Source organism: Leptosomus discolor, chromosome Z (assembly GCF_034619465.1).
Source record: "Leptosomus discolor isolate bLepDis1 chromosome Z, bLepDis1.hap2, whole genome shotgun sequence".
NCBI lineage: Eukaryota > Metazoa > Chordata > Aves > Leptosomiformes > Leptosomidae > Leptosomus > Leptosomus discolor.
Window position 1 is genome coordinate 44,967,359 of NC_141419.1, and position 27,781 is coordinate 44,995,139.

General features: G+C 39.8%; 2 protein-coding genes across 3 annotated transcripts; one reads left to right on the plus strand and one right to left on the minus strand.

Annotated features, from left to right (window-relative positions):
• Positions 1 to 15,573: 15,573 nt before the first annotated feature.
• Positions 15,574 to 16,560, plus strand: LOC147413275 (uncharacterized). Its single transcript, XM_086480091.1, has one exon. It carries the CDS (start codon positions 15,574 to 15,576, stop codon positions 16,558 to 16,560), a length of 987 nt encoding a protein of 328 aa, XP_086336217.1.
• Positions 16,561 to 24,601: 8,041 nt separating this feature from the next.
• Positions 24,602 to 26,469, minus strand: NFIL3 (nuclear factor, interleukin 3 regulated). Of its 2 annotated transcripts, XM_086479451.1 has the most exons (2): positions 26,392 to 26,469; positions 24,602 to 26,280 (listed from the first exon to the last, which is right to left on the minus strand). In XM_086479451.1, exon 2 carries the CDS (start codon positions 26,269 to 26,271, stop codon positions 24,910 to 24,912), a length of 1,362 nt encoding a protein of 453 aa, XP_086335577.1. In that variant the 5' UTR covers positions 26,272 to 26,280; positions 26,392 to 26,469; the 3' UTR covers positions 24,602 to 24,909. The 2 variants fall into 2 exon arrangements, with proteins under 2 accessions (XP_086335577.1, XP_009955881.1); XM_009957579.2 differs by having other exon boundaries at positions 24,602 to 26,469.
• Between the last annotated feature and the right edge of the window lie 1,312 nt (positions 26,470 to 27,781).

The window sequence follows — 27,781 nt, forward strand, 5'->3', positions numbered from 1 at the left end:
AAACACTGGGGGCTTTTCAGATCTTCTATCCAGTTTCATTAGACTAGGTTATCTTTAACAGTATTTTCCAGCATTCTTTACTCTCTACATACTGATGCAATTAAAACAGTCTGATAAGCTGACTAGGCATTTTCAATGAAAGCTGTTTCTTTCATATATAAGAACTGTAATGTCAAAGAATCTGAATGACCATATGACCCAAATTTCCAGGCCACAGCAAAAGTTTAAATAATCACAGTCTTTATATCTCACATGGATATGAGACTAGGTGAATTGGGATCTACATAAGCTAAGCACTCTGTTATGTCAAAATAGTTTCATTATAGCATTTTTCCTGCTTAAACAACCCAGTGTAAAAGTCATTTGCCTATGTAAGAAAGCAAGATCCTTAAGATCAAGAACAACGAACCTAGCAATTAGTATATGAAAATAAAAGAAAAATGTATACTAAGTGGCTAGTATTTTATGTGCCCAGGCACAGACTGCGTACAATTATTCACCAATGCCAGTAAACAGCCATTTCCAACACAGCAGTTTTCAGATTTCTGATTCCTTAACATTCTTTAAACACGTGCTTTTGTAGATCCTCAAAATTAGGATCTCATCTAGGAATCAGTTTTTGCAATTTGTGAAGATTAAGCATCAATTAAAGAAGAATTATCTACAAAAATTAACCTGTCTTCAGAGTCATAGTTAACATTTCCTTTCTAGATGGTGTCTTTTTGTGTATGTCACTTTACGTCTGGAAAACGAAACTGTGTTCTGGTTGCCTTATGCCCTGTGAAGTATGTTTTATATGCTCTGCAGAACACAATAAACTGTGTCTTCTCAGCCCTGGCAGCAGCTGGCAAAAAAAAAAAAAGGGTTTATACCTAAGCACCTCAGTAAAGTGGAAGGCTTAAAAAGCCTAAACCAGGTTTCCAAGACTAAGCCAGAATGTTAGGCTAATATTGCCCACAGTCTTCTACTTCAGAAATAGCCCATAACTTTCAGAAATTGTGTTGTGTTTGTGCTGTTTCAACAGTATACCTGAAAAAAAGTTGAGAATGTGGTTTCGTTCTTCATTGACGTCTTTCAGACATGCCATTTTCCTGTGGCCTATGCAGTCTAACAATAGGTGAAAGAAGTGAAAATATGAACAATGGGGTGTTTCAATGTTCTGAAACAGTATTTTAGAACTGCTTAGTGAAAGAAGTGTTCGGAAGAACTAGTAAACTGTGAACACTGGAATACATATTTAGTACAATTAGATATATTGGGACAGCTCTTGGGGTTATTCTTAATCAGACTCTAATTATGACCTCAAGATTGGTATTTCTTGCAACAGAGATGGAGTACCCTTGTCATCTTTCTCCTCCCTCATCCTGCACCCTCTGCCAGTGAAGGTTAAAGGAGGCATGCCATACTTTTTCGAATTCATGCATCTTGGGTGGAGCAGAACTGAAATGCACAGAAACATGGAATACTATAGCTTCTTTAACTGTAGAATAAAGGGTTTGTAGTTTTCCTTGTAGTTTTGATATCAACACAGCATCTGGTTCCTCGGTGACTATATAAGTCTTGTTGGTATAGCTTCAGTTAAGCTGCACAGTATAGGAAGAGGTGGGAAGAAGATGGAACCTCTGAAATGTCACAGCTTACTAGGGTCTGCTGTGACCCCGGAATGAGATTTTTAGTAAAATTTCTAATGCAATCAGTAGTGCTTTAGCCTGGAAACTGTGGAGGAGGAATTTGACCCAACTAAAACACACATCCATGTGTATGTCTGCATTATACTTAAGATAGTTCATAATAACAGAATTCAGCTAAAGGGAATGTCATTTACAGAAAACAGGAATTTTTTTTTTAATTACATAATTACATTGTGCTGGACTAGAAGTATTTTTTAAAAGAAGCGGTTTTATGACTCTTAATATGTTAAACCTATGGCATTTCTTCACATAAACTTACTAAGACAAATTAATGTACAACCATATTTCCCAACAGTAGCCTATGTTCCAGTTTTTCGGGATTCAACCTGAAAAGTTTTAAGCATTTTTCAGAGGTAATGAGAGCCCGCTACCTCTACTGAGCTTATGTACAACTGCAAATAGTCATGAAAACCCACTGTGTCTTACATTAGATAGGCGAGAACAAGACTAATGAAAATGTCTGAAACTTTGGCAACGTCTTGAGTGCCACAGATGTTACTTCAAATATTGTGAACATCTGAAATAAATAACTACAATCTATGGACCATCATGTAGAGCTGTGATGTTAAAAAGTGGAAGTGTATTCAGCATTTATATTCCTTTCTCTACCCTTTTAACAGAGTGCCGTTGTGCTCTAATAAAATCTTCCTTTCTCCTAGTCTTGTTTTGCTTTTACTCAATCCTGTATTGAATTCATCGTAATCCTATGTTTAAAGCATCAGTCTGTTGCCATGGAAGTGACTGATGTCACAAATTCAGTTAGAAGTTCATGATAGGATCACATATAAAAAGAAAATGGGGCTAGAGAAGAAGAAAACCATTGTTCAAATAGCAAAGCTTAGGTAACAAGCTAAAAGAAAAAAGTACACAGGGATATACAAAGAGTAAGGCGATTTATTATTTAATTGTTGTTAAGGAAAAGCCTCCTTAAATATTTTCTCTTTCAAATACAAAGTGATGTTTTCAGAGTGAGATGTAAAAAACATATACAAGTGTATCATAAAACCAAGCTTTCTAAACTTTTACACCTTGGAACTATCACATATACCAAAACAGAAGTGCACAAAATAGCCACAATAGTGAACAAGAATTGCAGATAGGTGGGTTTTCTTGATGAAAAGAATGGGAAAATAAATGTTTTAATTAAGAGATGGTACTTATACTCTTTATTCATTACAGGATAAAATAATTGAAGTACCATTTAAAGATTTATTCAAATTAATTTTGGCATATTCACAAAGTGACATTTCTCTGAGTTCAAATTTTGCATCTTTTTAGTAATTTTTACTGTATCTAAGACTTCAATTTCATGAGCTGGCTGAGAACTTACTGGCTGTTTCATGTGGTCTGTCAGACTTGCCAGATACAGTATGTCTTGGAGAAAAAATGCACTTACAAGATGCTCAGTGGCACCAAGTGAGCTACTTTTCCATTCCCAGTATAAAGTGTAATCAGCTGTTACACTGTTGTTAATAGAAAACTGGCAACAAAGGCAAAAAACAGATTAATGACAGCAATTTAAAGGCAGAGTGATTTTCGGGAAAAGAAGGTATAAAGAAGTGCTGCAAGCTTCCAAATATATTTGTAAAAATCCCAGTAAGTGGCAAAGCAATTTCTTTCATAACTGTAGGACTAAGGAGCCTTATGAATAGAATAACATTTTAAAAATACATTGTTTTCCTCAGTATTTCCGTATTGGCTAGCTTAGATTATTTGCTGCTTACACTGCTTTTTGGATATCCCACTCTTAAGTGCCCACCTTTACTAATGCACGTGTAGGTTCCATTAGCCTATAGAACTCAGCAGAGCAATTAGTCCTAAAATGCTGGGTGTTGAAGTGCTCTGTGTCGTGATACCCAGCTCACTTTTTGAAGAATTTAGCAGTAAAGTGCACTTTTCTACCTGAGAAAACTGAGAAATATAGTGTTTGTGCAGAGTAACAGAGGCCACAGTGCTTATGTTAAAGATGCATCGTACAGGTGGACCTCTTAAAAGATGCGTGTGAAGCATAGTGTAGACCCTTTCTATTCTGTCCCCTTTCTAATAGAGAGATAAATATGCCCAGATCTTGCCTAAACTTGGAGCCAGGAGATAGACGGAATGTGCAACTAGACCTGAATAGATGGAGAATAACCATCTATCTACATATGACCTGGGAGATCTAAGAAAAGGGAATAGATACCCTCTTGTCCTCTGTTCCATCTTCTGGCTTACATTATTGTACAAGATAAATTTATAAACAAGTTCTTGTTACTCATTTTGTGCAGTATTGGAATGCTTACACAGTACTAGCAACAGCTGCACATCTACAGTATGTACCCCAATCCAAGACCCATTGGAATTAATGAGGAGGTCACACTGACTTCAAAAAAGAAGTGAATTGAGCCAAAATGTTAAAAGGAAAAGCTTGTCCTGGAAAAAAAAAAAAAAAAAAAGTCTTGGCAATGTTATAAAGTTGGTCACTCTGAGCTTGCTCATAGCTATCTTATTCCATTTTCATAATAAGACAGAGTTTATGCTACCTAAGGTTAGCTTATTAGTATCCAATTGGAAGCCTGGCATAAACTTCTTTCAGTCAGCACTTCATTAAATTTACAAGCATTCCCACACAGACTTGTGTGGGGGATGCAGAATAGATTAGAGACTTTTAACTGCTTGGAGGCTGGCTTTGGCACAGAGCTATTCATCCAGACCCACTGTTGGGTTTTTTTCTGTACGTGAAGGGCAAAAGCAGAAAACTATTTCATATTATAGTCAGATGCCACCTACGTTTGTCCACCTGCCCACATCATAAAATGGTTTACAATTGTAATAAACGTAGCCATTCAGGCTAAGATTCTTCATGCTGAAAGCCTGCCTTGGGCTTTGGCTGCATTTAAAATAGAATGGCCCAGGCGTTTCTAAGATTGGCCTTGGAGGAAATGAATTGTCTTGAAAGATATTCCAGCTAGCCTTATGTGTCATCTCCAGGTCTTGTTACAGAGAACTACACTTTGTCAGTGACATCACTGAAATACCAAGGGTGTGCCTTTTGCTGACTTTTCACCTTACTGTCACAAGTCATGCAAACCGGCTAAGTTGCAGTATTTCTGTCTTGGACGGCCTACAGTTCAGAAATGAGACATAGGAAAGGACAGGTATGTTCTAGATAAATGTGGTGCCGTATAGTCACATTGAAGCAGTGTCACAGCAGGAGTTAAATCCATGCAAATAAGTGTTAATTTTTTTTCTACTCTGTTTGAAACCACTTTTAAAGCTGCGTTTTGTATATAGTGACTACAAAAAACAAAACAAAGTGCTGTCTTTATACATAGCTGCTTTTTTCTCCCACAGGAGCAATGAACTGCTCTAAAGTAACAATTTATTCATATAGCTATGCAGGATTCTCAAAATTAATAGAAATGACATTGTATGACCTGTTAGCATCAGTTCAGATCATGTCTTCATTTTGCAAGAGCTTAAAGATAAATGTGAAAGAATCTTTTGCTTTGAGGTGGCATAGCTATCCATATGAGAGACATCAAGGATGGAAGGAAGAGAATTAGGAGACTCACTCAGACTCTTGATTGGTGTTGTCCAAACCCACGTCATGAAAGTTCGCAAGCAATAAGGTGCAAGATTAATTAATTCTTTGTAATGCTGCCCTTGTCAGTCATAAATGACTTGTAAAATTTCTCAGGGAATTTGTAGGTGACCTTGTTGTCTCTCTTAGTCTGACTCTCTAAGAAAACCTTGTGTACAGGAATGAAAGGTAACAGGCTTTCCGTGAGGTCAAACAAAAGGAAGTAAATGCCGTCTGATCTCAACAACTCAAATACCCCTGCAAGACTGTTATTACAAAGGAGTGGATATTTTTTCATCTGCTCCCAGGAAAATTCCAAAAGAGATTGTAAGACCTACAGTTTTCCCTTCTAATAAGTGCTAAAAATACAGGAAAGGACTTTTTGTAAAATTAAACTTTCACTTCTGACCTACATATTTATTTTTCTCTTCTTTATGACAAATTACACAAGCAAAATAACTTGCATTTACTAATGCTGTTTTCCCTTAAATGGTTTCCTAGCATGCTCAGATTCAATTCCCCAGTTATGCCTTGACATTGCTGGGTATATTTTGTTGTTATGCTGTAATGCTGCTGAATGATTTTATTTTATACACTTAGGAGTTTCCAAAGGTTTCTAAAGAAAGTAACTTTTTACAAGACTTTGCAAACAAACAACAAAACAATTTTGGAAAAAAAAAAAAAAAGCTATCTTTTACTGACTAAACAGAAAACATATATTCAGTTTTTATATACATTGGAAATTTTTACTACAGAACACTGTAAATTTTTTGATTTTAGGTTTTAAATTAAAGCAGACAATCAAAATTGGATTATTGTTGGACAGTTCGTACAGTATAATAGTTTTATTCATTCAGCTCTATTATAAAGTATTAGAAGACCTCCACTGTGTCTTCAGGTGGAATTAACTTTAAAAGTATTGAATATGTTTCAAGATAAACACAGTAAAATCCCAGTACCACTGAACTCAGTGGCTATATTCATTTTAACTACATTAGGGCCAGGATTTCACATTATTTTACTATGGAAAAAATGTTTCCGTAGTTTTTTGTGTATAATTTTAATCCAAATTCTGAATATTCTGCCTCCTCTGCCTTGCTGCTTAAATCAGATTTATTTTCTCATAAACCGTGTTGCTAGAAACACAATGCAATTCCAGTTGCCTGCATCTGAAGGTGACTATGGATTTTAGCTGCTTTAATCTTAGTACACAGAAAGATATTTTTAAAAATTTCAGTTCCTCACTCTGAGAAAACCGTGCTTGTTAAAAGGTAACTGCAAAGGGGTGACAGATGTAAAAATGGCAAAGGAATTACTACAGTATGAACTGAAAATCCAATAATTTGACAATTTTTAAATCAGCCTCAAGAATAGTGAAGAATATGTTTTTTTGCATTGATGGTAGATGTGACTTAACTGGATTTTTCCAATTGTAGTGTCTGTGATTCATTGTCTGAAATCAAAGACACAGAAAAAAATAATCTCTGGTCAGAGGAATTACCAATTCCTTAAGAATTACGTTTTCCAAAAGTAATTCATACATTTTTTACTACTAAAGCCTAGCTAATAAGTTTCAAAAATGTTTTTATTGGACTGTACAGCTTTTTCACATTATAACTGTGAAATATCACAGTTTTCTGTTTATCTACATTTTTTAACTAAATCAAGTTCCTAGTTAGATCTGTATGCAAATTTTGATCCAATGAGCTAAAGCTTCTTCAAGAAAGAATTGAGTCTTCTTACCAATATAATTCTCATTGCTATGCAATAAAATAATATTAGTAATAATTTGACTTTTCAAAAAGGAATTGATGAGGTGATAGAGTGTTTAGATAGGTAAGAAAGAGATACAGGCCAAGATGTGATAGCAAATGTAAAAGATAATGAAAATAATTTAGAAGTGAAATAATTCCTTCAAAAAGGGTGATTATAATAGACACACATTTCTTAAATAGAACCATAATTCAAAAAGCACTCAGGCAAAAGAGATAGCTAAACTACTACCTGACATTTTCATGTATTATTAGGGAACAGTAAATTTTCAATAGTGGCTGAAGTCAGATCCAGAGCAAATCATAATAGCTATATATGCATTTTTACATGTTATAAAAAGAAAACATGTCATCCAATTATAATAAACTTCACTGTGCAAGATTTTATTTGCAATAATAGTGATAAGCTGCAATAAAGAAATTATTTAGTAAAATGGGGGTGGGAAGAAGAGTAAAAGTCTAACATCCAATGAAAGCCAGACTGGAGATAATACAACCATCTTGCCCCCTCTTAGTAAGGACTGGGAGTATGATTCCTTATTCTACATACCAGTGACTCCTGCAGCATCTCCACTACTATATATATTTTAGTCATATGATTTAGTTTTAGATAGTCCTGCTAGGAGCAGGCAGTTGGACTCAATGATGCTTATGGGTCAGTTCCAACTTGACATATTCTATGATTCTACGATTCTATGGTATTGCTGGCAGCAGCAAAACCATATACAGTCGAACCTATATTCCTAAGTAGTGACACACATGGTTTATATAGCTATAAATAAGCGCATGAATTCTGTGCGATTATCTAAACATTGATTCTTTGATTGTACTCATAAGACAGCAATCCAATCAACACTATTCCCAAGTACGTTGCAAATATTAATTTTTATACATGATTTCCGAGGCAGAGGAGATTTGTTAAAGAGACAAAGCAACTAGCGCCAAGACCAATCACAGAACCGCACAAAGGCAGGGCTAAAAGAGCTTCAAGGAATAGATCTATTCATAGTTTTAATGTAAATATTTATAATTTTTACGTTTATAAAGCTGAAACTAGGTGCAGGCTACTACAAAATCCCACTTGCTGTAGCTTTTGTTTAGCGTTGAAAAACTGTTGAATCAACCCCAAGGTGTTGTCATACTACTGCCTTTGCACCCCTATTTTAGCAGTTTCATCTTAATCACATTTCCCTAGCCAGCTATGCATATGTCATGTGAGACAGAAGGCTCTTACAGTAGTCAAGATATATACCACCTATTTATTCTTCTCTGCCCCACAGCCTGTTCCCCTGTGGTAGAGTAAGACAGCTTAGTGTGTTCATGATGAATTCATGTTTGCTCTCACCTTTTTCATCACTAACTTTCAAGTGTTTACAAATAGATTAATCCATAAATTTTCAGTTTGCCTCCCATTTTTGAAAGAAGCAATATATTTCTTTTTCCCCGTTTCTCAAGAAGAGCTACTGCAATATCTGAGATAGGTTTGAATGATTGCTTAAGCAAGAATCTTGCAAATCTTTACTTTGGATTTGTAAGAATCCAAAGTTGAAATTCTTCAGTCTCTGCCAACTTGAAAGCATCCAGCTCACTGAAGTGTTATTGTGCTGTCCTGTACAGGTATTGTCTTGGCCACATGCTTTCATTAACTTTGTTAGAGAATGCTAATCTAAAAAATATTAAACCTCTAAATTTTGTCTGCATTATCTATCTTTAGTTCCTCCTTTCTGTCCTTAGCAGAGCTGCAATTCCCTTCTCAGTTTTATAGTGCTGATGTGCGTATATGCTTCTTGTTCCTGTTGACATATCTAGCTCATTTCATACCTCAGACCTTCATATATGCTTACATAACTCAACCTAGTATTCCACCTTCTGTGTGTTTTACTTATGTTTCGTGCCAGTGAAACCCATCATTAAGCAAAGTGCTCCCTTCCCGCATTCCCTGTCCCCTACTTTGTGTCCTTAGTATCCCTTCTTTTCCAGTTCTGCTAAGCGTTCTACTTCTTTGACATGTCTTCCTGATTTCTGCATTTTTTTTCAGTCTGCTGGTATCATTTTACATTGCTCCATCTATTTTTGAAAGTGATCAGCTCTCATGTCATGATCACTCTGATCCACTTTGCACTCTCGACTTTCTCAAACTCATTGGTTAGAATCCAACTTTAGAGATTCTTTCGCTGTTTGCATACTTCACTGTCTGCATCAAAACATTATTACTAACTCATTCCAAGAACTTACTGAGAAGTCTGCATACTGTCCTGTACTTTCCCCAAAGTCATACCAAATTTTTGCAGAATTTAGTTGAAGTTACCTTTGTTAACCAGAGAACATCTTTGTCCTGTGAAAACCCAAATATAGATAATCACGCATTCCTTGATCTAACATGTACCACCACCTGCCATGCAGTTCATTTCGAGGGTTAGAAGTAGAAATACTCTTCCCATGTTTGGAACTATTTTTGCTTGTTCCATACTACCAGCCCTTCAAGCCAGGTGCTAAGGGGACATATGTAAGCCTTATGCCGCACCTAAAAGGCGTAGAGGTTGTTTGGGCTTGCTTCCTTCCTGTGACATTTTGGATACAAAAGGGAGAGTCCAGCGCAAAGTTTAACAAACAAACTCCTCAGATCTCAGTGCATATCATAGCCTTGGTAACAGCAGCATGAGACAGAATATTTGGTACATTGTGCATTCGTATGCCTGATCCACACGCTTCAATAATGACATAGGAAACTAGACCAGTTGGTTTTCCTAACAGCTGGAACATGCCTTACTTTGTAATTTACACAATGAAAATAATGAGATGATAGACCCTATGATTATTTTCTTAACTATACATCATATTTTATTCAGTAAGGCATGACTTTAACCTGGGGTCTGAAAGACTAATCAGTGAGCAAAACCCTCTGATTGAAATGTACTCTTATTTATAATATACTCTTAATGTTCCCTAAATCTTTAGCTGATGATTGAAATGCTTTTTGATAATAATATCTATTATTTTATCTAGTTTTCTTTTACTCTAGAAACATCTGTGAAACAGAAGGGATGAGACTTTCTCTTAAAAATTGTGGGAACACATAAAATATACAGTACACTTCCTGTTATAGAAGGCTATTTATTAGTCTAAATACTTGTGCAACATTTGGCAAATGATCAAAACTGGTTTCTCCTGATGTGTTTACAATGTTCTAAATTAAAAGCAAAGCCCATTTTCAAGTGACATTTGTCATACAAACTGAAATGTTTCTCTCGTGCTGCATGTGGCTGCACTTTCTGCTTGACAGGATAAGCTCCAAATGTTGAGTACAAAGTTTGCAACAAAGTTGTGTTTGTGAGAATTAGACTTGCCATCTAGCAATGTGTCTTGTAATAAGAACCAAAGGAGGCTTTCCCCCAGTGTAGGATTTTTTTTCTCTGACTGTATGTTTACTTAACTTTCTGCCTGATGCTGTACTTAATCAGCTACACTGAGAGAAATTCTTTTGATTTCATTGCATATTCTGTTGCTCTTTACCCCATTTTAATGTTCTTTCCCATAACCTTTGTGTGGTAAAATGGTCACAGACAAGAACAGAAGAGCTCTCATTTCTCTAGTGAATGCCTCAGAAATGTACTAAGGCATAAATTTAGCATAAGTTTTGAACAGACACTGTCTTCTGCATCAAACTGTGAAAAAATAGCTTGGAGTGCTACAGGAATGCACTTTCAGTGTTACAAAAATTACTCAGCACCATATGCAAAACATTTTCTTTTCAACTCAGGTTCAAAACCTGTTATACAAACCTGTTTATTAATTATTATTGTTTCCTAAGGGGTTTTGACACGTTTTGAGGAAAAACTGGTAAAGTTCATAATAGCAGCTTTTGAGTGTATTTCACCATTACATATGTATTCAAAATCCATGCAACATTTAACGTGTTGCACAGGAAAAATATGCTTGGGTCATGTTTCATGTTATAAATAGACAGATAGGCAAACACACTGTATCGTTTCCAAGAAAAACACTTCCTATTCCAGTAACCTGTCCCTCTTTTCCTATCTCAGATTTAGTAATCTTTCCACTGGCTTGCAGACCGCCTTTGGACTTTTAGTCATCCTTGAATTTAAAAAAAAATATTGACACCTGTAGTTTTATATCTTTTTTTTATTCACTTAGGTGAGTTAATAATCATGAATAGTCTTGTCTGAAATTCCAGTGTCAGAATCTGCTGCAATTCAGGAAAACCACCATTTCCCATAAGAAGGCAACTTTCCTAGGATATTTTAAGACTGTAGCTTCAGCTGAATCAGGGATACGTGGAAAAAGAGTAAAAAAAGTGTGTTTATGCAGTCTTAAAAAAAAAAAAAAAAAAAAAAAAAAAAAAAAGTCTTGTATCCAGCTCTTGAGTACCTCTCTAAGGAGCACATTTTGCTTCCTCTTCTAAAGGACTCACGTGGTAACAAAAAAGGTTTTTTCCTATGAACTAACTACAGTATAATTAACTACAGTTTTTGGAGCCAAGCATTTTCAAAGATGGTGCAGAAAATATTTAACAAAGCTGAGACAGGCAGTCCAAGAAAATAATACTGAAAACTAGTTATTACACCACATTCTGTAAGGACAGATTTATATAATAAAACCAAATATGGCCCAAGCTATCAAACCACAGTTACATGACAAAGAATACACTGTTGTTGCTTTGTCTTTTTACAGTCTCCCCATTGCCAGCACCCCTATTATATTGCACAAAAAGATTCTACCATAACAAAATTAGTTCCTTGTTGAAGGCTGGATCCCTTCATCTGGTGTAACTATTGAGTAACACAATATTGCCAGAAAAATTATGCCAAATTAAAGCCACAGTAAGGTAGTAGAATTGAGATTATCTCACTACACAGGAGTCAGGAAAAAATTTAGATGGAAAGCATTGTACAAGAACACACCACAATATTCAAGTTGATATTGAGAGTAAGGAGAGCAGGAGTAAACAGGGACGTCAAATTTCTTTAGGCTCAGCTCTAAATACTCTCATTTTTTAAATTTAACTAAGATTACTCATTTGTGCTTAGACACCCGTAAATGCCTTTTGAGGACATACAGATAAACACAATGAAGATGCAGGTAACTGAAGGAATATCATCTCAAACAGGAAGAATGCTGAAGTCAAGAGAACTGGCTTTGGCTAATTTGAGATTTTACTCGAGCGTTGTTCATGGAACTGAACTAATGACCCTGTGATTTCCTTATTTTAGGAGACAGCTTTGTAACTTATGGAAAATTTGAGCATCTGGAATCTGAACTAACTGCAATGGATGGGAAAATAAAACAGCTTCAGCTAAATTGCTACTGGTACTAGGGAAGCTTTCTGAGATATGCCGATGGGAATCGACAGGAGGGAAAAATCATCTTACTGAACGATTCTGGGACATGCAGTAATCACTCTTGAGCAGCAGCAGTGTATTTTAGGCCATTGTTACCCTGATACACTCCAGTGCTCTTTTAGGAAAAGTCTGCTTCCAGCTGCATTATAAAGACATGGTGTAGAGAAAGGAGACTCTGGCATGGAGTCTCTGGAGTATCTCTGTAATCTCTTGAGGCCACACGTGAACAGAAAGACAGTATCTTCCATACGGATCTTACTATAAAAGTAACGTTACAAAGATTACATATAAAAGTAACATTATAAAATCGTCCTACTTATAAAGTAATGTTCTGAAAGCCAGCTGACTTTTTGTACAATCTGACATGCTACTTAGCTGTTTGTCACATCAAGCATAATACATAAAAGTGAGGCATTTGTAACATTTTTTTTAAGGTAGAAAAGTCAGTTTTCTTCTCAACCATGATCCTGCACTTGTTAAGATGAGAGACTTCTGACAAAAATGAGCTGTTTATAAAGATTTCAGACTGCAGATGAGTTATTATTCTCTCTGCATGTCATCTACAGGCCATGCTTTCATTTTTTTCCATATCTGAAGATACTAGTATATACATATTACATAAACCACATACCAGGGACCTGGTACAGACACAGAAAGTTCCGTAGTAAACTCTGATACAAGGCATTCTTTTTAATTTTCATATATCTTTCATGATGTTGCTAGGATTTACAGTGAAATTCATTATGGATGTAGAAATCGATTGTAGATTTACGCATAAACGAAAAGACTGTATCTCCCTACCATACCTGTTAACATTAGCACTGATGTGTTACTCTATAGGCAACTAAGAGAAACCTCTGGATCAGTAGCCCTTGACCTTACAGGAGATTTCAACTTCCCAAACATCAACTGGGAATACTATACTGCTGTGACAAGCAACCTCTGAACTGAACAACCTCTCGGTAAAGAAATGCTTCCTCATGTGAAGTCTGAACCTCCCCTGACACAGCTTTGAACCATTTCTGTGCTGTGTTCCTGTACAGAACCAGGGGACTACAGACTCTAATCTCAGTACCTGGAAAAATGATGGAGAAGATCCTACTGGGTGCTACTGAAAGACATTTTAAGGACAATGCAATTAGCAGGTGCAGTCAGCATGACTTCACAAAGGGAAAGCACTAACTAATCTGATATCCTTCTACAATAAGGTCACCCATGTAGTGGGTGAAGGGAAGGTGGTGGATGTGGCTTTTCTGGATTTTAGTAAGGCTTTTGATAATGTCCCTTACAGCATCTTTCTGAACAAATTGTCCAACTGTGAGATGAGCAGGTGCACACTGCACTGGGTGAAGAGCTGGCCTTTTCTTTTAGGAAAACTTTTTTAGTGAAAGGATGGTCAAACAATGGAATAGGCTCCCTAGAGCAGTGGTTGATGCCCCATGCCAAAAAGAGTAATTTGTACGATGGCCTTCATAATGGGCTTTAACTTTTGGTTGACTGTGCAGTGATCAGGCAACTAGTTGGACTAGATGATAGTTGTAGGTCCCTGCCAACTAGAACTAAACTATCCTATCCTATCCTATCCCATCCTATCCTATCCTATCCTATCCTATCCTATCCTACCCTATCCTATCCCATCCTATCCTATCCCCTATCCCCTATCCCCTATCCCCTATCCTATATCCTATATCCTATATCCTATATCCTATATCCTATATCCTATATCCTATATCCTATCCTATGCTATCCCAAATAAATGCTTGTGAAAGCTGCTGAACAAAATGGAACCAGAAAGTTGAAACTTTCTGGAAGCTCTTGCACCTTTGGAAACCGTTTCTGTATTTCCCACTGGCAATGCTTTCTCTTGAAGGACTTCAGGGAGCATGCCTTCATGAGCTTGTGACTGTTGTACTCAGGGTTGTGGCCACTCAGGTGCTGAAGACCTCCAGGTTCAGGGATCCCACATCTCTGGGCAACCCACTCCAGTGCTTCATGATCCACACAGGGATTTTGGTTTTGATTCCTTATCGCCAGCCTGAACCTCTCTAGTTTCAGGAGATACCACCACCTCTCTCCCTCCCACTATGCAGTGCTGGGAAGAGCCTGTCCCCATCCCCTTGATGCCTTCCCCATAGTCACCGGGGTGTGCTGAGGGGTGCCCCGATGCCTTGTCTGCTCTATGCTGAACCAGAACCTCCTTGCCTCCCCTGAGCCCCTCTGGTTTGTCAAGCTATCTTCGGGAGCCCAGAGAGGGCGTAGTGCCCGGATGAGACCTGATGGGTGCTGAGCAGAGGGGATCACCCTTGTGCCCTCTGACTAGGGAAGAAAAGAGGAGAAAACCTGTGAGAGCAAGGCAAGTGCCTCCAGTGACCTCCCCTGGGAGGAAGCAGGGGAGCCCAGAGGGCTGGCCAGCAGTGCTGGGGTGCAGGGAGAGCCTGTGGGACCTCGTCCTGCAGCCTCCCAGGGAGGCACGAGGTGTATCCAATGAACCCTCTTGCTGCATGTGCCTGGAGAGGCCTGCCATGGCCAGAGTGACCTGATGGGCCCTGGGAAGACACGGCCAAGGCCTCGGTGACTGGCGTCAAACACTAATGCAGAGCACAAGGCAAGAGACGGGGGGATGGAGGGAGCGCTTGTGCTGTGGTAACCCCAGATGCACATGCTGGGGCCACAGCACTGCTGGGGTGAGCACCATGGGTGAGGATGGTGCATTGTGATGTTCCCTCATGATGCATTGTGACACGGCGTCCCTCGCTGCTTGTAACCAGGGGCCAAGGCTCACCCAGCCAGTTCATGCCCACACTTCAGCTGAGCAGGTCGTGACGCTGGAGTGTGGAGCAAACCCTCGAGGCCAGCGTCGTGCTTGGGGAGTTGCTCCTTGGTTCTCTCCATGTCTGATCCCAGAGCCACCAGAAGACTTTCTCCAGCCCTGCCAGCTTCAGGCAGCCAAGGCACCCATGAGGTGTGCTCACAGCAGCAGAGGTGAGCTGGGCAGGGACACCTCACCCTGGGGAGCTGGAAGGGTGTCCTTCTTGAGCGGCCTGGGCATTTCTGCCACCCCTCCCTGGACCAGCCAATGACTGTGGCCTCTTTTCCTTTCTAGCATGACTCCCACTGCTGCAACACCTGTTACAGGGAGCAGCTCAACATCCCCAGCTCCCTCCAGCCCACGGCACCATGTGGAGAGCATGGCCACAGAGCTGGAGAACCGCTGTCCCATATGCCTGGACAGCTGGGAGGAGGCCAGCTTTGTGCTGCCGTGCCTCCACCAATTCTGCTACGCCTGCATCCTGCGGTGGGCTGAGAGCAAGCCCCAGTGCCCACTCTGCAAGAGGAGGATCCTCTCCATCCTGCACTCGGTGCGGGCGGATGATGACTACATGGAGCATGTCATCACACCGTCGGTGACGCCACCAGTCACCTTCCGCCAGGCGGAAGGAGCTCCCAGACACCCAGCCACCCACAACCTCCACCACCCTGAAACACCCGAACGGCGGGCTGCAGAAGAGGTGCCCAGGCGTCCTGTAGAACGGGTGATCCTTTGCCACAACAGTCCAACATTCCAGAACCTGCAGCGCTGGATCCATCGGGAGCTGGAGGAGAGCTTTGGCAACAGGGTATTGGAGGCACCCACGGTGGGGAACACTGTCCCGACCAACCTGACCAGCCACGGGATGGATACAGAGGTGCTGGCCTGGATTCAGAGGTGCTTCTGCCAAAACCACATGGCATCATTCGTGCAACAGCTTTTCCGTGTCACTGAGCGATGGCACAGCATCGAGGCCCACCATCTGCTGAGCTGGCAGAACGCGCATGCTGTGAGGGGGCAGGAGGACAGCCCTGTGGGTGCCCCCAGCCCGGCTGCCTCCCACGGAGGGTCTCCTACCCCTGACCCATCCCCCTCCGGCAGCCTCTCCAGACCCAGCATGGACGAGCTCCCAGGGACCTCATCCACTGCCGTTGGTGGGGGTCCTGGCAGCCACCCCTCTGCTCCTGTTGCCACCCCTGCAGAACAAGAAGAACCCCAGGAGGAGCCAGTGGAGGCTGTGCCCGGGCCCTCCATTTCCAGACGGGGCAGTGAACGCTCCCCTAGGGGGCCACGGCAGCCCCCAAAGAGGAAGACTGGCACCTCCAAAGACTCTTCAGCCAACAAGAGGCCAGCACCTCCTCAGTGACATTGGAGGATGCCTCAGGGGATGGCCCAACCAGGACTGGGCCACCAGCTGGAGCATACACCAGCCCTCACAGGCTCCCAGCGCCCCTAAATCCAATTATCCGAATAAAACAAATTTGTGAAAACTACAGAAAATCTCTCAGTGTTATTAACAGTGCAGGTGGTGGTGCTATCTTTGCCATTTTTTGCTGGGAGGGGTGGGATGTTAACACTGAGAGGTCCTTGTACGCATGCCAGGTGCTGTTTTGTTGTTCCCCCTGATGGAAGTGCTGCCCAGCTCCAGGCTGACATCTCTGCAGCTGGCCTTGGGGCACGTTTTCAGCAGGCAGGTCTCCAGGGCCAGTCTGTGCCCCACCGCTCATCACCCCAGGCCTGGCCTCCTCCTCACTGCACCCTCTGCCCCCATGTCCTGCGGCTCTGCTCCCCTACCACCCTGCTCTGCTGAGTGCAGCCTCGCTACGGCGTCGCCAAAATCCCTCCTCCTGCACAGAGTCACAACTCAGTGCTGCTCTCTGCATCCACCTAGGGTCATACCCGGCCAAGGCAGGAGCTCCAGGACGTTCAACAAGAGGAAACACAAAGTCCTGCACCTGGGGAGTGACAACCCCAGGCACCAGCACATGTGGTGGGCTGCCAGGCTGGAAAACAGCCTGGGAAGGTGACCGTGCTGCTGCCCTCAAGCACAAGCTTTCATCCCCTTCTTCCAGATCCAGCCTTGGCACTGGCATTTCTTCTTCTCCACTTGAAAAGGTCCCATCCTCAGCAGAACCTTGGCAGACAGATGACCAGTGGCTGAGGACTCTGGGTTTGTCTAGTTTGGAGAGAAAGAGGCTGAGGGGCGACCTCATTTCTCTCTACAGCTTCCTGAGGAGGCAAAGTGGAGAGGGAGGTGCTGAACTCTTCTCCATGGGATCCAGTGACAGGATGCATGGGAATGGTTCAAAGCTGCTTCAGGGGAGGTTCAGACTAGATGTTAGGAACCATTTCTTTACCAAGAGGGTGGTCAAATACTGGAAGAGGCTCCCTACAGCAGTGGTTGATGCCCCATGCCAAAAAAGAGTCGACAATGGCCTTTGTAATGGGCTTTAACTTTTGGTTGACTGTGCAGTGGTCAGGCAACTAGTTGGACTAGATGATAGTTGTAGGTCCCTGCCAACTAGAACTATTCTATTCTACAACATTTCAATACCATCAAAGCAGTGTTGTTTGCCTTTCTCCTATTTTTGTATTTTTCACTACCATAAACATTATCTGATGAAAGAAATAAAAGATCTTCTTTTTTCAAGTAACCTCATTATTCTTACAGAAAATGAGAGAATACAAACAAATCCTTACAGCCACATACAATATTTATAGGCTAGTATATTGTCTTAACTGTTACGGTCTCTTGTCCAATATAGTTTTGCTTACATAAATATTTTTGACATTTGCTTGTTCACTTTTTTAACTATCAGGCTTTTGAATAACATGTGTTTCCAAGACTTTTTTTGAGAATTGGAACTGAATACTTTGTGCACATATATTGGCTATTCATGTGTACAGTGTGGACTTAGAGTATAATCTGTACTTTTAAGTCATGGATCAGCCCCTGAGAGTTTATTATTTTACTTTTGTTGTTCTCTAAACTCCCTCTAGTATTTCTAAATCCTGAATGGGAACAAAGCCCAGAGAAAGGAACACTGTGTTCTGCTACAATGGCCGTCATTGCATTTTATCATCTTTTCAGCTATTTTATATGGTACAATATCATGCTTTGGTATTTTCTGATTGTTGTACAGACCACTAATATCCTGGGCTGCGTAACAAATCCCATGGAAATCAATGCAATATGTCCTCAATATATTTATATACAAAACTTAAAAGAATTTTTAAGGTCCAGATTGTTAGAAGGAAACACATTTAGTATTATGCTCAGAAATGTAGACATAATGGATGTCGACTCTGGCACAAACAGATAGCAAGTTAGTCTGATCTTTTTACATACGTAAGTTTTTAACTTAGATGCCCATTCAGGCATTTGTGCATCCAAGAATCTGAATAACATGGAAAAGTGTGACAACTGCCTGACATTTTAAGTTGTGCATCCATTTGTAGGGGGAACAAGGGACAGTGGAGGAAAAAAATGACCATGTTATGTGAATGTCAGTAGTATTAGAAGGCCATTAACTTCCCCAGAACCTTTGGACTGATGTAGGCTTTCTCAGATCAGATTTCTCTCAGATGCAGTACAAGCAGAAAAGATGCTTGTGTGCAGGAGATTAAAACCCTCATAAAATCATGGCAGAGTTGCAGGCCCTGCATTTGGTCCTCCCGAGCACTTCTGTTTGTAATCCTGTGGAGCTCTACCATGCTTAAGGAGGAGTAATTACCATAACTCTAGTCATGTCCATTGGGATTGACACACAGGTAATAGCTGGTCAAGTGTGGATGCATTCCTGCTATTTTTTGGACTCCTAAAACCAAACGTCTTCAGATGCTTTCTGTTTCAAACAAACACTACACCTCTACTCTGAGCTTTTGCTCATAATTTACCAAGTCCTTTTAGAGCTGTCATGAATAAATAGTAGTTGAGTATCTGGCCGCCCTCTCTTTTGTATGTGAGCAAGTTCACTGTAACTCCAGAGATACGAATAAAGTGACTCATATACCACTGTTTTGTCACAAAGGAGTTAGCCTTAGAGACAGGAAAATCAGCAGGAGTCCATGCTATGAGTGAACTGTAGAGATTATGTCTTGGTAATGTTACTTATATTGAGTGAGTCACTTATTGCACACATAAAAAGTCTGCTTCGTTAAGAAAAGTAGAATCTAACACTGGATTAAAAGCTGTAGGATTTGGCCTAGTATTTTTAACTTTTAATTTGGCAATGTAATGGAACAATACGTGCTACTTGTTGTTATGCAATAAATAACAAAAATTGGTTTGTTGTATTCTTGTAGCTACCAACTTCATATTTTGCAATAAACTGTAAAAGTATTTTTAAAACAATATGGTATTCATAAAGGCCATGTTAATGTTAACTCTCTGCAAGTTTTCTGCTAAATTCATTGTACACTGCCTATTTTCAACAGCATATTTAGGTATGAGAAGGTAGAAAAGATTTTTAGAAGTTCGTATTTTAATAAAACTTGAGAAATGTGTTTATGGTGCAGTTTTACATTTCTGCTAAGTTCTACAGAAGATAAATGTTTTCAGTCTCATAAACTGCTCACATGGACGTAAGTGCCATAATGAAAACATTCAAAATAATAAAAGAATATTAACCAGGATTTGCCAGTTACAGAATCACAGAATCACAGAATGGTAGGGGTTGGAAGGGACCGCTGGAGATCATCTAGTCCAAACCCCCTGCTAAAGCAGGTTCACCTACAGCAGGCTGCACAGGAACACGTCCAGGCAGGTTTTGAATATCTCCAGAGAAGGAGACTCCACAACCTTTCTGGGCAGCCTGTTCCAGTGCTCTGTCACCCACAATGTAAAGAAGTTTTTCCTTATGTTCAGATGCAACTTCCTGTGCTCCAGTTTGTGCCTGTTGCCCCTTGTCCTGTCACTGGTCACCACTGAAAAGAGCCTGACCCCATCCTCTTGAAACCACACTTTATATATTTGTAAGTGTTGATGAGGTCCCCTCTCAGTCTTCTCCAGGTTAAAGAGCCCCAGGCCTCTCAGCCTTTCCTCATCAGAGAGATGCTCCAGTCCCCTCATCATCTTCGTAGCCCTCCACTGGGCTCTCTTCAGTAGTTCCCTGCCCCTTTTGAACTGGGGGCTCTTTAGTCCTTTAGAACAGGACACAGCACACCAGATGTGGCCTCACCAGGGCAGAGTAGAGGTGAAGGACAACCTCCCCCAACCTGCTGGCCACACTCTTCTTAATGCACCCCAGGACAACACTGGCCTTCTTGACCACAAGGGCACAATGCTGTCTCATGGTCAACTCACTGCCCACCAGAACTCCCAGGTTCTTCTCTGCAGAGCTGCTCTTCAGCAGGTCGACCCCCAGCCTGTACTGGTGTGTGGGATTATTCCCCCTCAAGTGCAGGACCCTACATTTTCCCTAATTGAACCTCATTAGGTTCCTCTCCGCCCAACTCTCCAGCCTGTCCAGGTCTCACTGAATGGCAGCACAGCCTTCTGGTGTGTCAGTGTATCAGCCACTTCTCCCAGTTTTGTATCATCAACAAACTTGCAGAGGGAACACTCTGTCCCTTCATCTAAGTCATTGATGAATACATTGAACAATACCGGGCACAGCACTGACCCCTGGGGAACACCGCTAGCTACAGGTCTCCAACTAGACTGTGCCGCTGATCACAACCTTCTGAACTCTGTCCTTCAGCCAGTTCTGAATCCACCTCAGTGTCCAGTCATCTAACCCACACTTCCTAAGCTTACCTATGAGGATGTGGTGGGAGACAGTGTCAAAAGCCTTGCTGAAGTTGAGGTAGACAACATCCACTGTTCTCCCCTCATGTACCCAGCCAGTCATGCCATCATAGAAGGCTATCAGGTTGGTCAAGCATGATTTCACCTTGGTGAATCCATGTTATCCTCCTGATAACCTTCTTTTCCTCCACGTTTAGAAATGACATCCAGGATGAGCTGTTCCATCACCTTTCCCAGGATGGAAGTGAGGCTGACTGGTCTGTCTCCTGTTCACTGTCTCTTTTCTGTCTCCTATCCACCGAACAAGGGGACGTTTGGCTGTACAGAATATTAGTAAAATTTAAATATAACCCATGCAATATCTAAGTTTTATTGAAGGCAGAAGCTTGAGGGGATTCAGAAAATCACAATGGATGGGCTTGGGATATATATGGGCATACCCACATTTAATCTTTGTACCTACCAAAATATAGGTGTCGATAGAACATGAGGATATGTTACTGTGTTTATACATAATTTAACTTCGGCAGCTTTAACAGAGGACCTGATACATGTGTTGATTAGCCACCAGTTGATGTCACTAGGAAAAAACTTACCTTGCTACTCAACAGCTATTTGCCATGGGCTTTTCTTAAAACTTTCCATGAAGCCCTTCGTATTAACGATTATCACAGGCAAGGTAGGACTAGCCAAACTAATCTAGCATGGTAATTCCTGTGGTCTCATGAAAAATGACAATTTATATTGATAATTCTCTGGAGTTCCTAGTTTTTCTGCATGTGGTCTTCCTTAACATTCTCATTTGAAGGCACACTCTACAGTATCATTTTTCAGTTACTTTCCAGTCATCTGTGTTCCTTCATATGAGGATTCCACTTTCAGCATGTTTTATGTTGTTTTGTCAGTTACAAGAGTTTTGATAACTTAGAGGATGTGATACCTGTTTATATCCACTTAGGTAAAGCCCATTTTGTGCTCCAACCAACCGCCTGATCTGCAATGGAGACTAGCAGACCAGGCAAGGATGTTCTTTTCATGGAGGCCAATTCTGTTTTGTGCAGCACAGGGAAGGTAGGCTGGAAGGGCACTGTTATCCGATTCCCCAGCTCCTCCGGTCATACACATGCATAACTATGTACCAGCTGAAAGTTGGAGCAGGGAAGCAGAGTCCCACTGCTTTCTCTCCCTCCCCCCAGTTGGTGCGACTCGCCAGGTTTCCTGGTACCACATCCTGAAGGAAAGCAGGCTAAAGATGGGTGAGGATGGTGAGGGTCTCTGGGTGAGGAGGCAATCTACACCATACCTACTGCAGTTGAGAGTTTCATCTGGCCAGTGCGCAACTGTAGCCAAGAATGGGGCTTTGTAGGTACCACCCACACTCCTGTATTTACAACGTCTGTGGAAGATACTCCAAATATTAGCTGCAGAAATAGCAACTTCAGCACAGGAAGATTTGTCATCAACTGCAGCTGACACCTCTGTGTTGGACTATGGTGATGAATGTGATAGAAAATCATGTTGTAATTAGATCTGGTTTTGAACAAAAGACAAATTATTTATTTCTTTCTTCAAATGAAGCATAACACTAAGGTATAAAGGGAGTATAAATAACATCTGATTGTGCTCCTAAGCTCCATGCTATAACTTTCTTGCAATGACATCCTTCAACAAATTAACTACATCATTACTGTTAAGTATTAATTGCACAAAACAGATACACAAAATATATAATGAGCTAGAAAGAGGACAACATTCTTCCATTATGACAAACAACTGTAACAAGAAATGGAAAAAACCCAATAGATCTAGGCTTACACAGATGGCAACACTGAGAGTTTTAAGTCCTCTCCTTGAACACATTACATGTGATAAATAATATGCAAAATATTTAAAGAATTTTATTGTTGCTTACAGAAGATACTTAGCAAGCAAAGAGACAGTAGCAATCACTGCCTCATGTCTCATATCCCCATCATTCAATGCAAATTTTTACATTTCATGCAATAATCCTGAGCTTATTTTCAGTAACATTGAAATGTTATCTATATTAATTACCAAATACATACAGAGCCCAGCTAATGGGGTCTATTGTATTATTAAGGCATGAAAAAAGAATAACAGTTTATTAACTCTGAATGCCACAAATACAGCACAGCAGTTAGAAGGCTCAAAAAAGCTCAGAAAGTACCAGTGATTTCTGTGCCAAGGTCCTCCCAGAACATGACTGTGAATCATCAGCTCCTGAAAAGGTACAGAATCAAATCCTGGCCTTGCTGACATCAGGGAGTATTTCCATTGCCTTGACTGCTGGACCAAGCTTCAGAGCTATCAGGAGTGACTCAGACTCCTCTTCATATCCCCAAAAAATTGACAAACTTCCTCTCACTCAAGTCAAGTATGAATTTAAAAAACAATACCTACATATTGTTTTCTTATTTAGTATTTTATGTCTATGGAAAGGTTCCATTCATTATACAGTATGGCAATTAATAAAAAGCTTTTTCAGAAAAAGCTTTTTTGTTAGTCTGATTTGTTAGTATGTTAAAAGAAAGGGAAAGTATCATGAAAAGAACCTCTGCCAAATCTATGTTCTATTTATAAATTATTTTTAATTTTAAAATTAAAGACTTTGGTAAGCCAAACCAAGGATATGTGATGCAATTCTAGTTTCCATGGTTCAACGGCTCTTCTCAAAGACAAAGAGCACTTGGCCCTGTCAGTCATCAAGTGAAGAACTTATCTGCATAAATTGCAAGAGGCTAATACTATCTGGGTTGTGCAGTTCTTCACATACGTCTGTTTTACATTTAAGAAGTTCTTGCAAAATGCCCTGTAGTGAGCCAGGGTATTCCAGTTCAGTTAACTAAGCCATTGAAACCAAGGCCAAATTGGTGGTAAGACTTACTTCATACTTACAATTGCATTTTGTCCCACACTGGGAACTAAAATAGCAGATGATCTCCTCTAACTCTGCTGCTACTATTGCCTGCCCCTTGTGTAGATATTCGTGTAGTTGAGCTCAGAGTTTACAGATACAGTAGCCTTATCCTTCATCTATAGGTGGCCCACAGTCTGCCTTGGCATGCAAGAGGGGCAGACTTTTATGCAGCCTTTGTGCATGCTTCTTTCCATGCCTGCACCCCTTGCACACACAGGCCACCCCTTGACAAAGATGGTGTTGTCCAACTCTGTCACTGCAAGGCTCTGAAAACTTTGCAGATGCACAAATCCAACTTAACTAATTTAATCTAAAACACCAAGTTACAATATTGAAAAAATGGTTTGTCACAATAAACCATTCAGAAAACTTATTACTGTCTCATTTGAGATAGGAGGAGAAAAAAAAAGTTGTTGATATTAGTTATTGGGTTAGAATTTGCGTGGTATTTGGTTCACTTCTACTAATAAGTTAAACAAGGCTAAGGCTATAAATTGGTACTGTTTAATTTATAAATACTCACTTTATTTCTATTCTCTTCTAAAAACATGTTAAGGAAAAAGGTAGCCAGAAGGATTACACATGTTGTAAATTGTAATTTGGTTGTTAGGCTGTAAAAACCAAACATGTAAGTGAAATTGAGCACAGTGTAAGAAAAAGCCAGTTTTCAATTAACAACTTATTTACAAGTTCATAAAATCAACTGAACTAGAGTAGATGTTCTGTGTTTGTCACCAATGTTTTATTGTAACTGGCAACTTGCACGCTTTATATTAGAAGAACAAAAAGAAAATAAAATTCACTATATACAGCCTTTGTACAGGCTACTTGTCTATACACAAGGCATAGTGATCGTAACACAACCTAGTCTTCATAATAATTTGTGCACAAAGACACCAATCAGACATTATGTGAACATTACAGTGAAATGACATCACAAGTCCAGTGAAAATTCAGCATAATACAAAACATATTGATCTACTGCAAATGACATCCTTTGAAACAGTAAGCCTTTATTCAGTAGTAACTTAACCAGAGTCTGATGCAGAGATTTGTTGTGTTGTTATAAGTCTTTTAAGTGAAGCCACCTCTGCAGATAAGTTTGCTATGCCCTGCTTCAAATACAGGTTCTCTGACTCAGAGACATTGTAGATATTGTCTTTTATTTCAACAACTCCAGTTTTGCAACCACTCTGAATTTTTACATTAAGTTCCTTCTGATGCCAGAGTTCTGGTTTAAGTGACCAGTCTTGGATGTTAGTCACTTGAACAGAGAAAGGAGTGTGAGAAGAATGCACCAAGTTTTGTCCACCATGTTTTTCAAGCTCAAAATGTCTTTTTGATGACATGTCAATGGGCGATGACAATTTCTGTGTTGCATCGTAGTCATTATCCATAGCTTCCACTTTAACTTGCATGGCTTTGGCTTTAATTCGAAGCTTGTGAGGCAAAGCTGAAGAATTCACTTCTGGAACTTTAACTGTTGCATGAACATTTTTATGTTCAACTGGGGAATGGATTGGACCCTTAGGAACCTGCTGTTCATCTTCTCCATCAGATGACTTTCCAACTACACCATCATCAGTTTCTGATGTTCTGGGGGAATTACTGGAGGACCTATTAACTTGCAAGAGAGGAGGAGAATGTGAGTACACATTAAAAGTGGCTCCCATGTAGTTTGGATATATGGATGCTTTATATGAACCTCTGTCATCTCTTGGCTCTCTCTCTAATTCCATGGGCTCCTGTTTTATAATCTGGAACTTATTTTCGGGACTTCTGCAGTTGCTTTGTATACGACTTGGTTGAGTATGCTCTACAGATGATATTTCAGACACATCGGACATAGAGCTTTGAGGAGAATGTTTAATGACAGAAATACAACTGCTACCAACTATAGATGGCTCATGTTCATCTACAAATGAGCTAATGTTTGATTTGGAACTCTGATAGTCTTGGAAATACACAGTTGTTGAGCTACTCAGTTTCTGTATCTCTTGGGCATAGGCTGCAGAACTAATTAAACCAAACTTTAGCTTCAGTGACAGCAGCTCTGCCTTCAGAGTGGCATTCTCCTCTCCCAGTGCAATTAATTTGTTCTCCAAGACAAGGTCATTCAGGCGTCGTTTTTCACGAGACCTTTTGGCAGCTTCATTATTTTTCCTCCTTTTCTCCCAATACATAGCATCTTTCTTTTCATCTGGAATGAATTCTCGCTTTCTCCGGCAAGCTGAAGATTTGCTTTTTCCACTGCTTGCTTCAGTAAGTAGTATATCTTCATTTGTAGACAATTCTTCAGACACTTCTGCTAAAGTAGACTTAAGTACCATGATTTTGTCCACATTGCTACTTGTGTCAACAGGTCCGTGTTCCTTTTTCAGGGTCTGCATTTTTCTCAGCTGCATCAGAAACAATTTGTAGTAGATCTACAATGAGCAACAGAGCAAGCTATTTCCCCAGTACTTCTCACTCCACAACCTGATAAGTACAGTAATTTTAAATCCACGTACATTCTTCCTTTTCTTTCATATTCTCAGACAGAAGTGTCTAGAACCAATTTTCTTGGCAGAGACAATGGAAATCTTCTCAAAAACCTGGAATACATAGAGGATTTGATTACTATTTAGGAATTACTGGTTCAGGACATGCAAAAGTAGCTTTTGATAAAAAGCTTAGTCTAGCATTTGGTTCATTAAACTTGCTATAATATGAAGACAGCTCAACACACAAACAACTGATATTCTAAGCTTTATGATACCTAGGTAGCATATTTGCTTCCAAAACAAATACAATATGATCCAAGGAAAAATCAATTAAAAAAATATTTGAGTTGTGATTCTACAGCAATGTTGTCACAGAACTTTCCATGATGTCACTGACCAACCTAAACCTCCAATAATTAACACTGCAGGACACTAGGCATGTTGATGAGCAGCACTGGAAAGTATCTTGTTCTTCCACATTAAAGCATCTCTTCTGAAAGCAGCTGTGGTGTGTGACTTAGAAATGCTACATATTTGGGTCCTTCATGGATTAAAAATAACTAAGATGATTTAAAGAAGCTGGAGTGCTTTCTACTCTCTCAAAGTAAAACCACTATCCATTAAAGCTATCAACGATTTAATTATGGGTTTTGCATCCTACAAAATATATATGTACAGGTATATACATCTATATACAAATGTTTATACACACATACTTGTAATTTTAAAATGCCTTTTTGATCAATCATACCAATTCAAACCAGTAAATGCACACGCATAGTTTGGGCAAATACGTAACTATCAAAAAATACTGACAAGGAAAAAAATGTATTATGTAATTTTTTCTTGTCTCTTAGTAAGAAACCTTTAAATCAGTATTGAAAAATACACGAGAAATAACACTTAATCAATAAGTTGCATTTGAAAAATAGTCTTATTACATCAAAGAAAAGTTTGACACCATTGAGGCATGTGCACCTATAGAAAACAGTGTTTGCATTAAACTGGAAGTTTAGATCTAAAAGTCTTACCAGAAACAAAGGAAAACTAGCTCAACCTTTAGCAGACTTTTTAATAATTAAATTTGAACTTAGCATTTAAATTTGCCTTTGTTTTATTTAGCCCCTCTTAATCAAAAACACTTTATTCTCATCATTTAGTCTTGATTGAGATATAGCTTCTCAATATCTCATTTTCCACAGACATGTTCCTGGTAAAATAAATATAGAATGCCAAGTGCTTTTATAGAACTGACTATCAAATCAGCAGTGATTCTTGCCTGTATAACAAACAAAAAAATTAAAAAAAAAAATCAGCCACTTCAGATTAACATCACTATTTATTTGGAATGTTTTTACAATGACTAATGAAACTAATTTTAACATTATCAGTTGGGAAACTTATAAAAGAATTAATG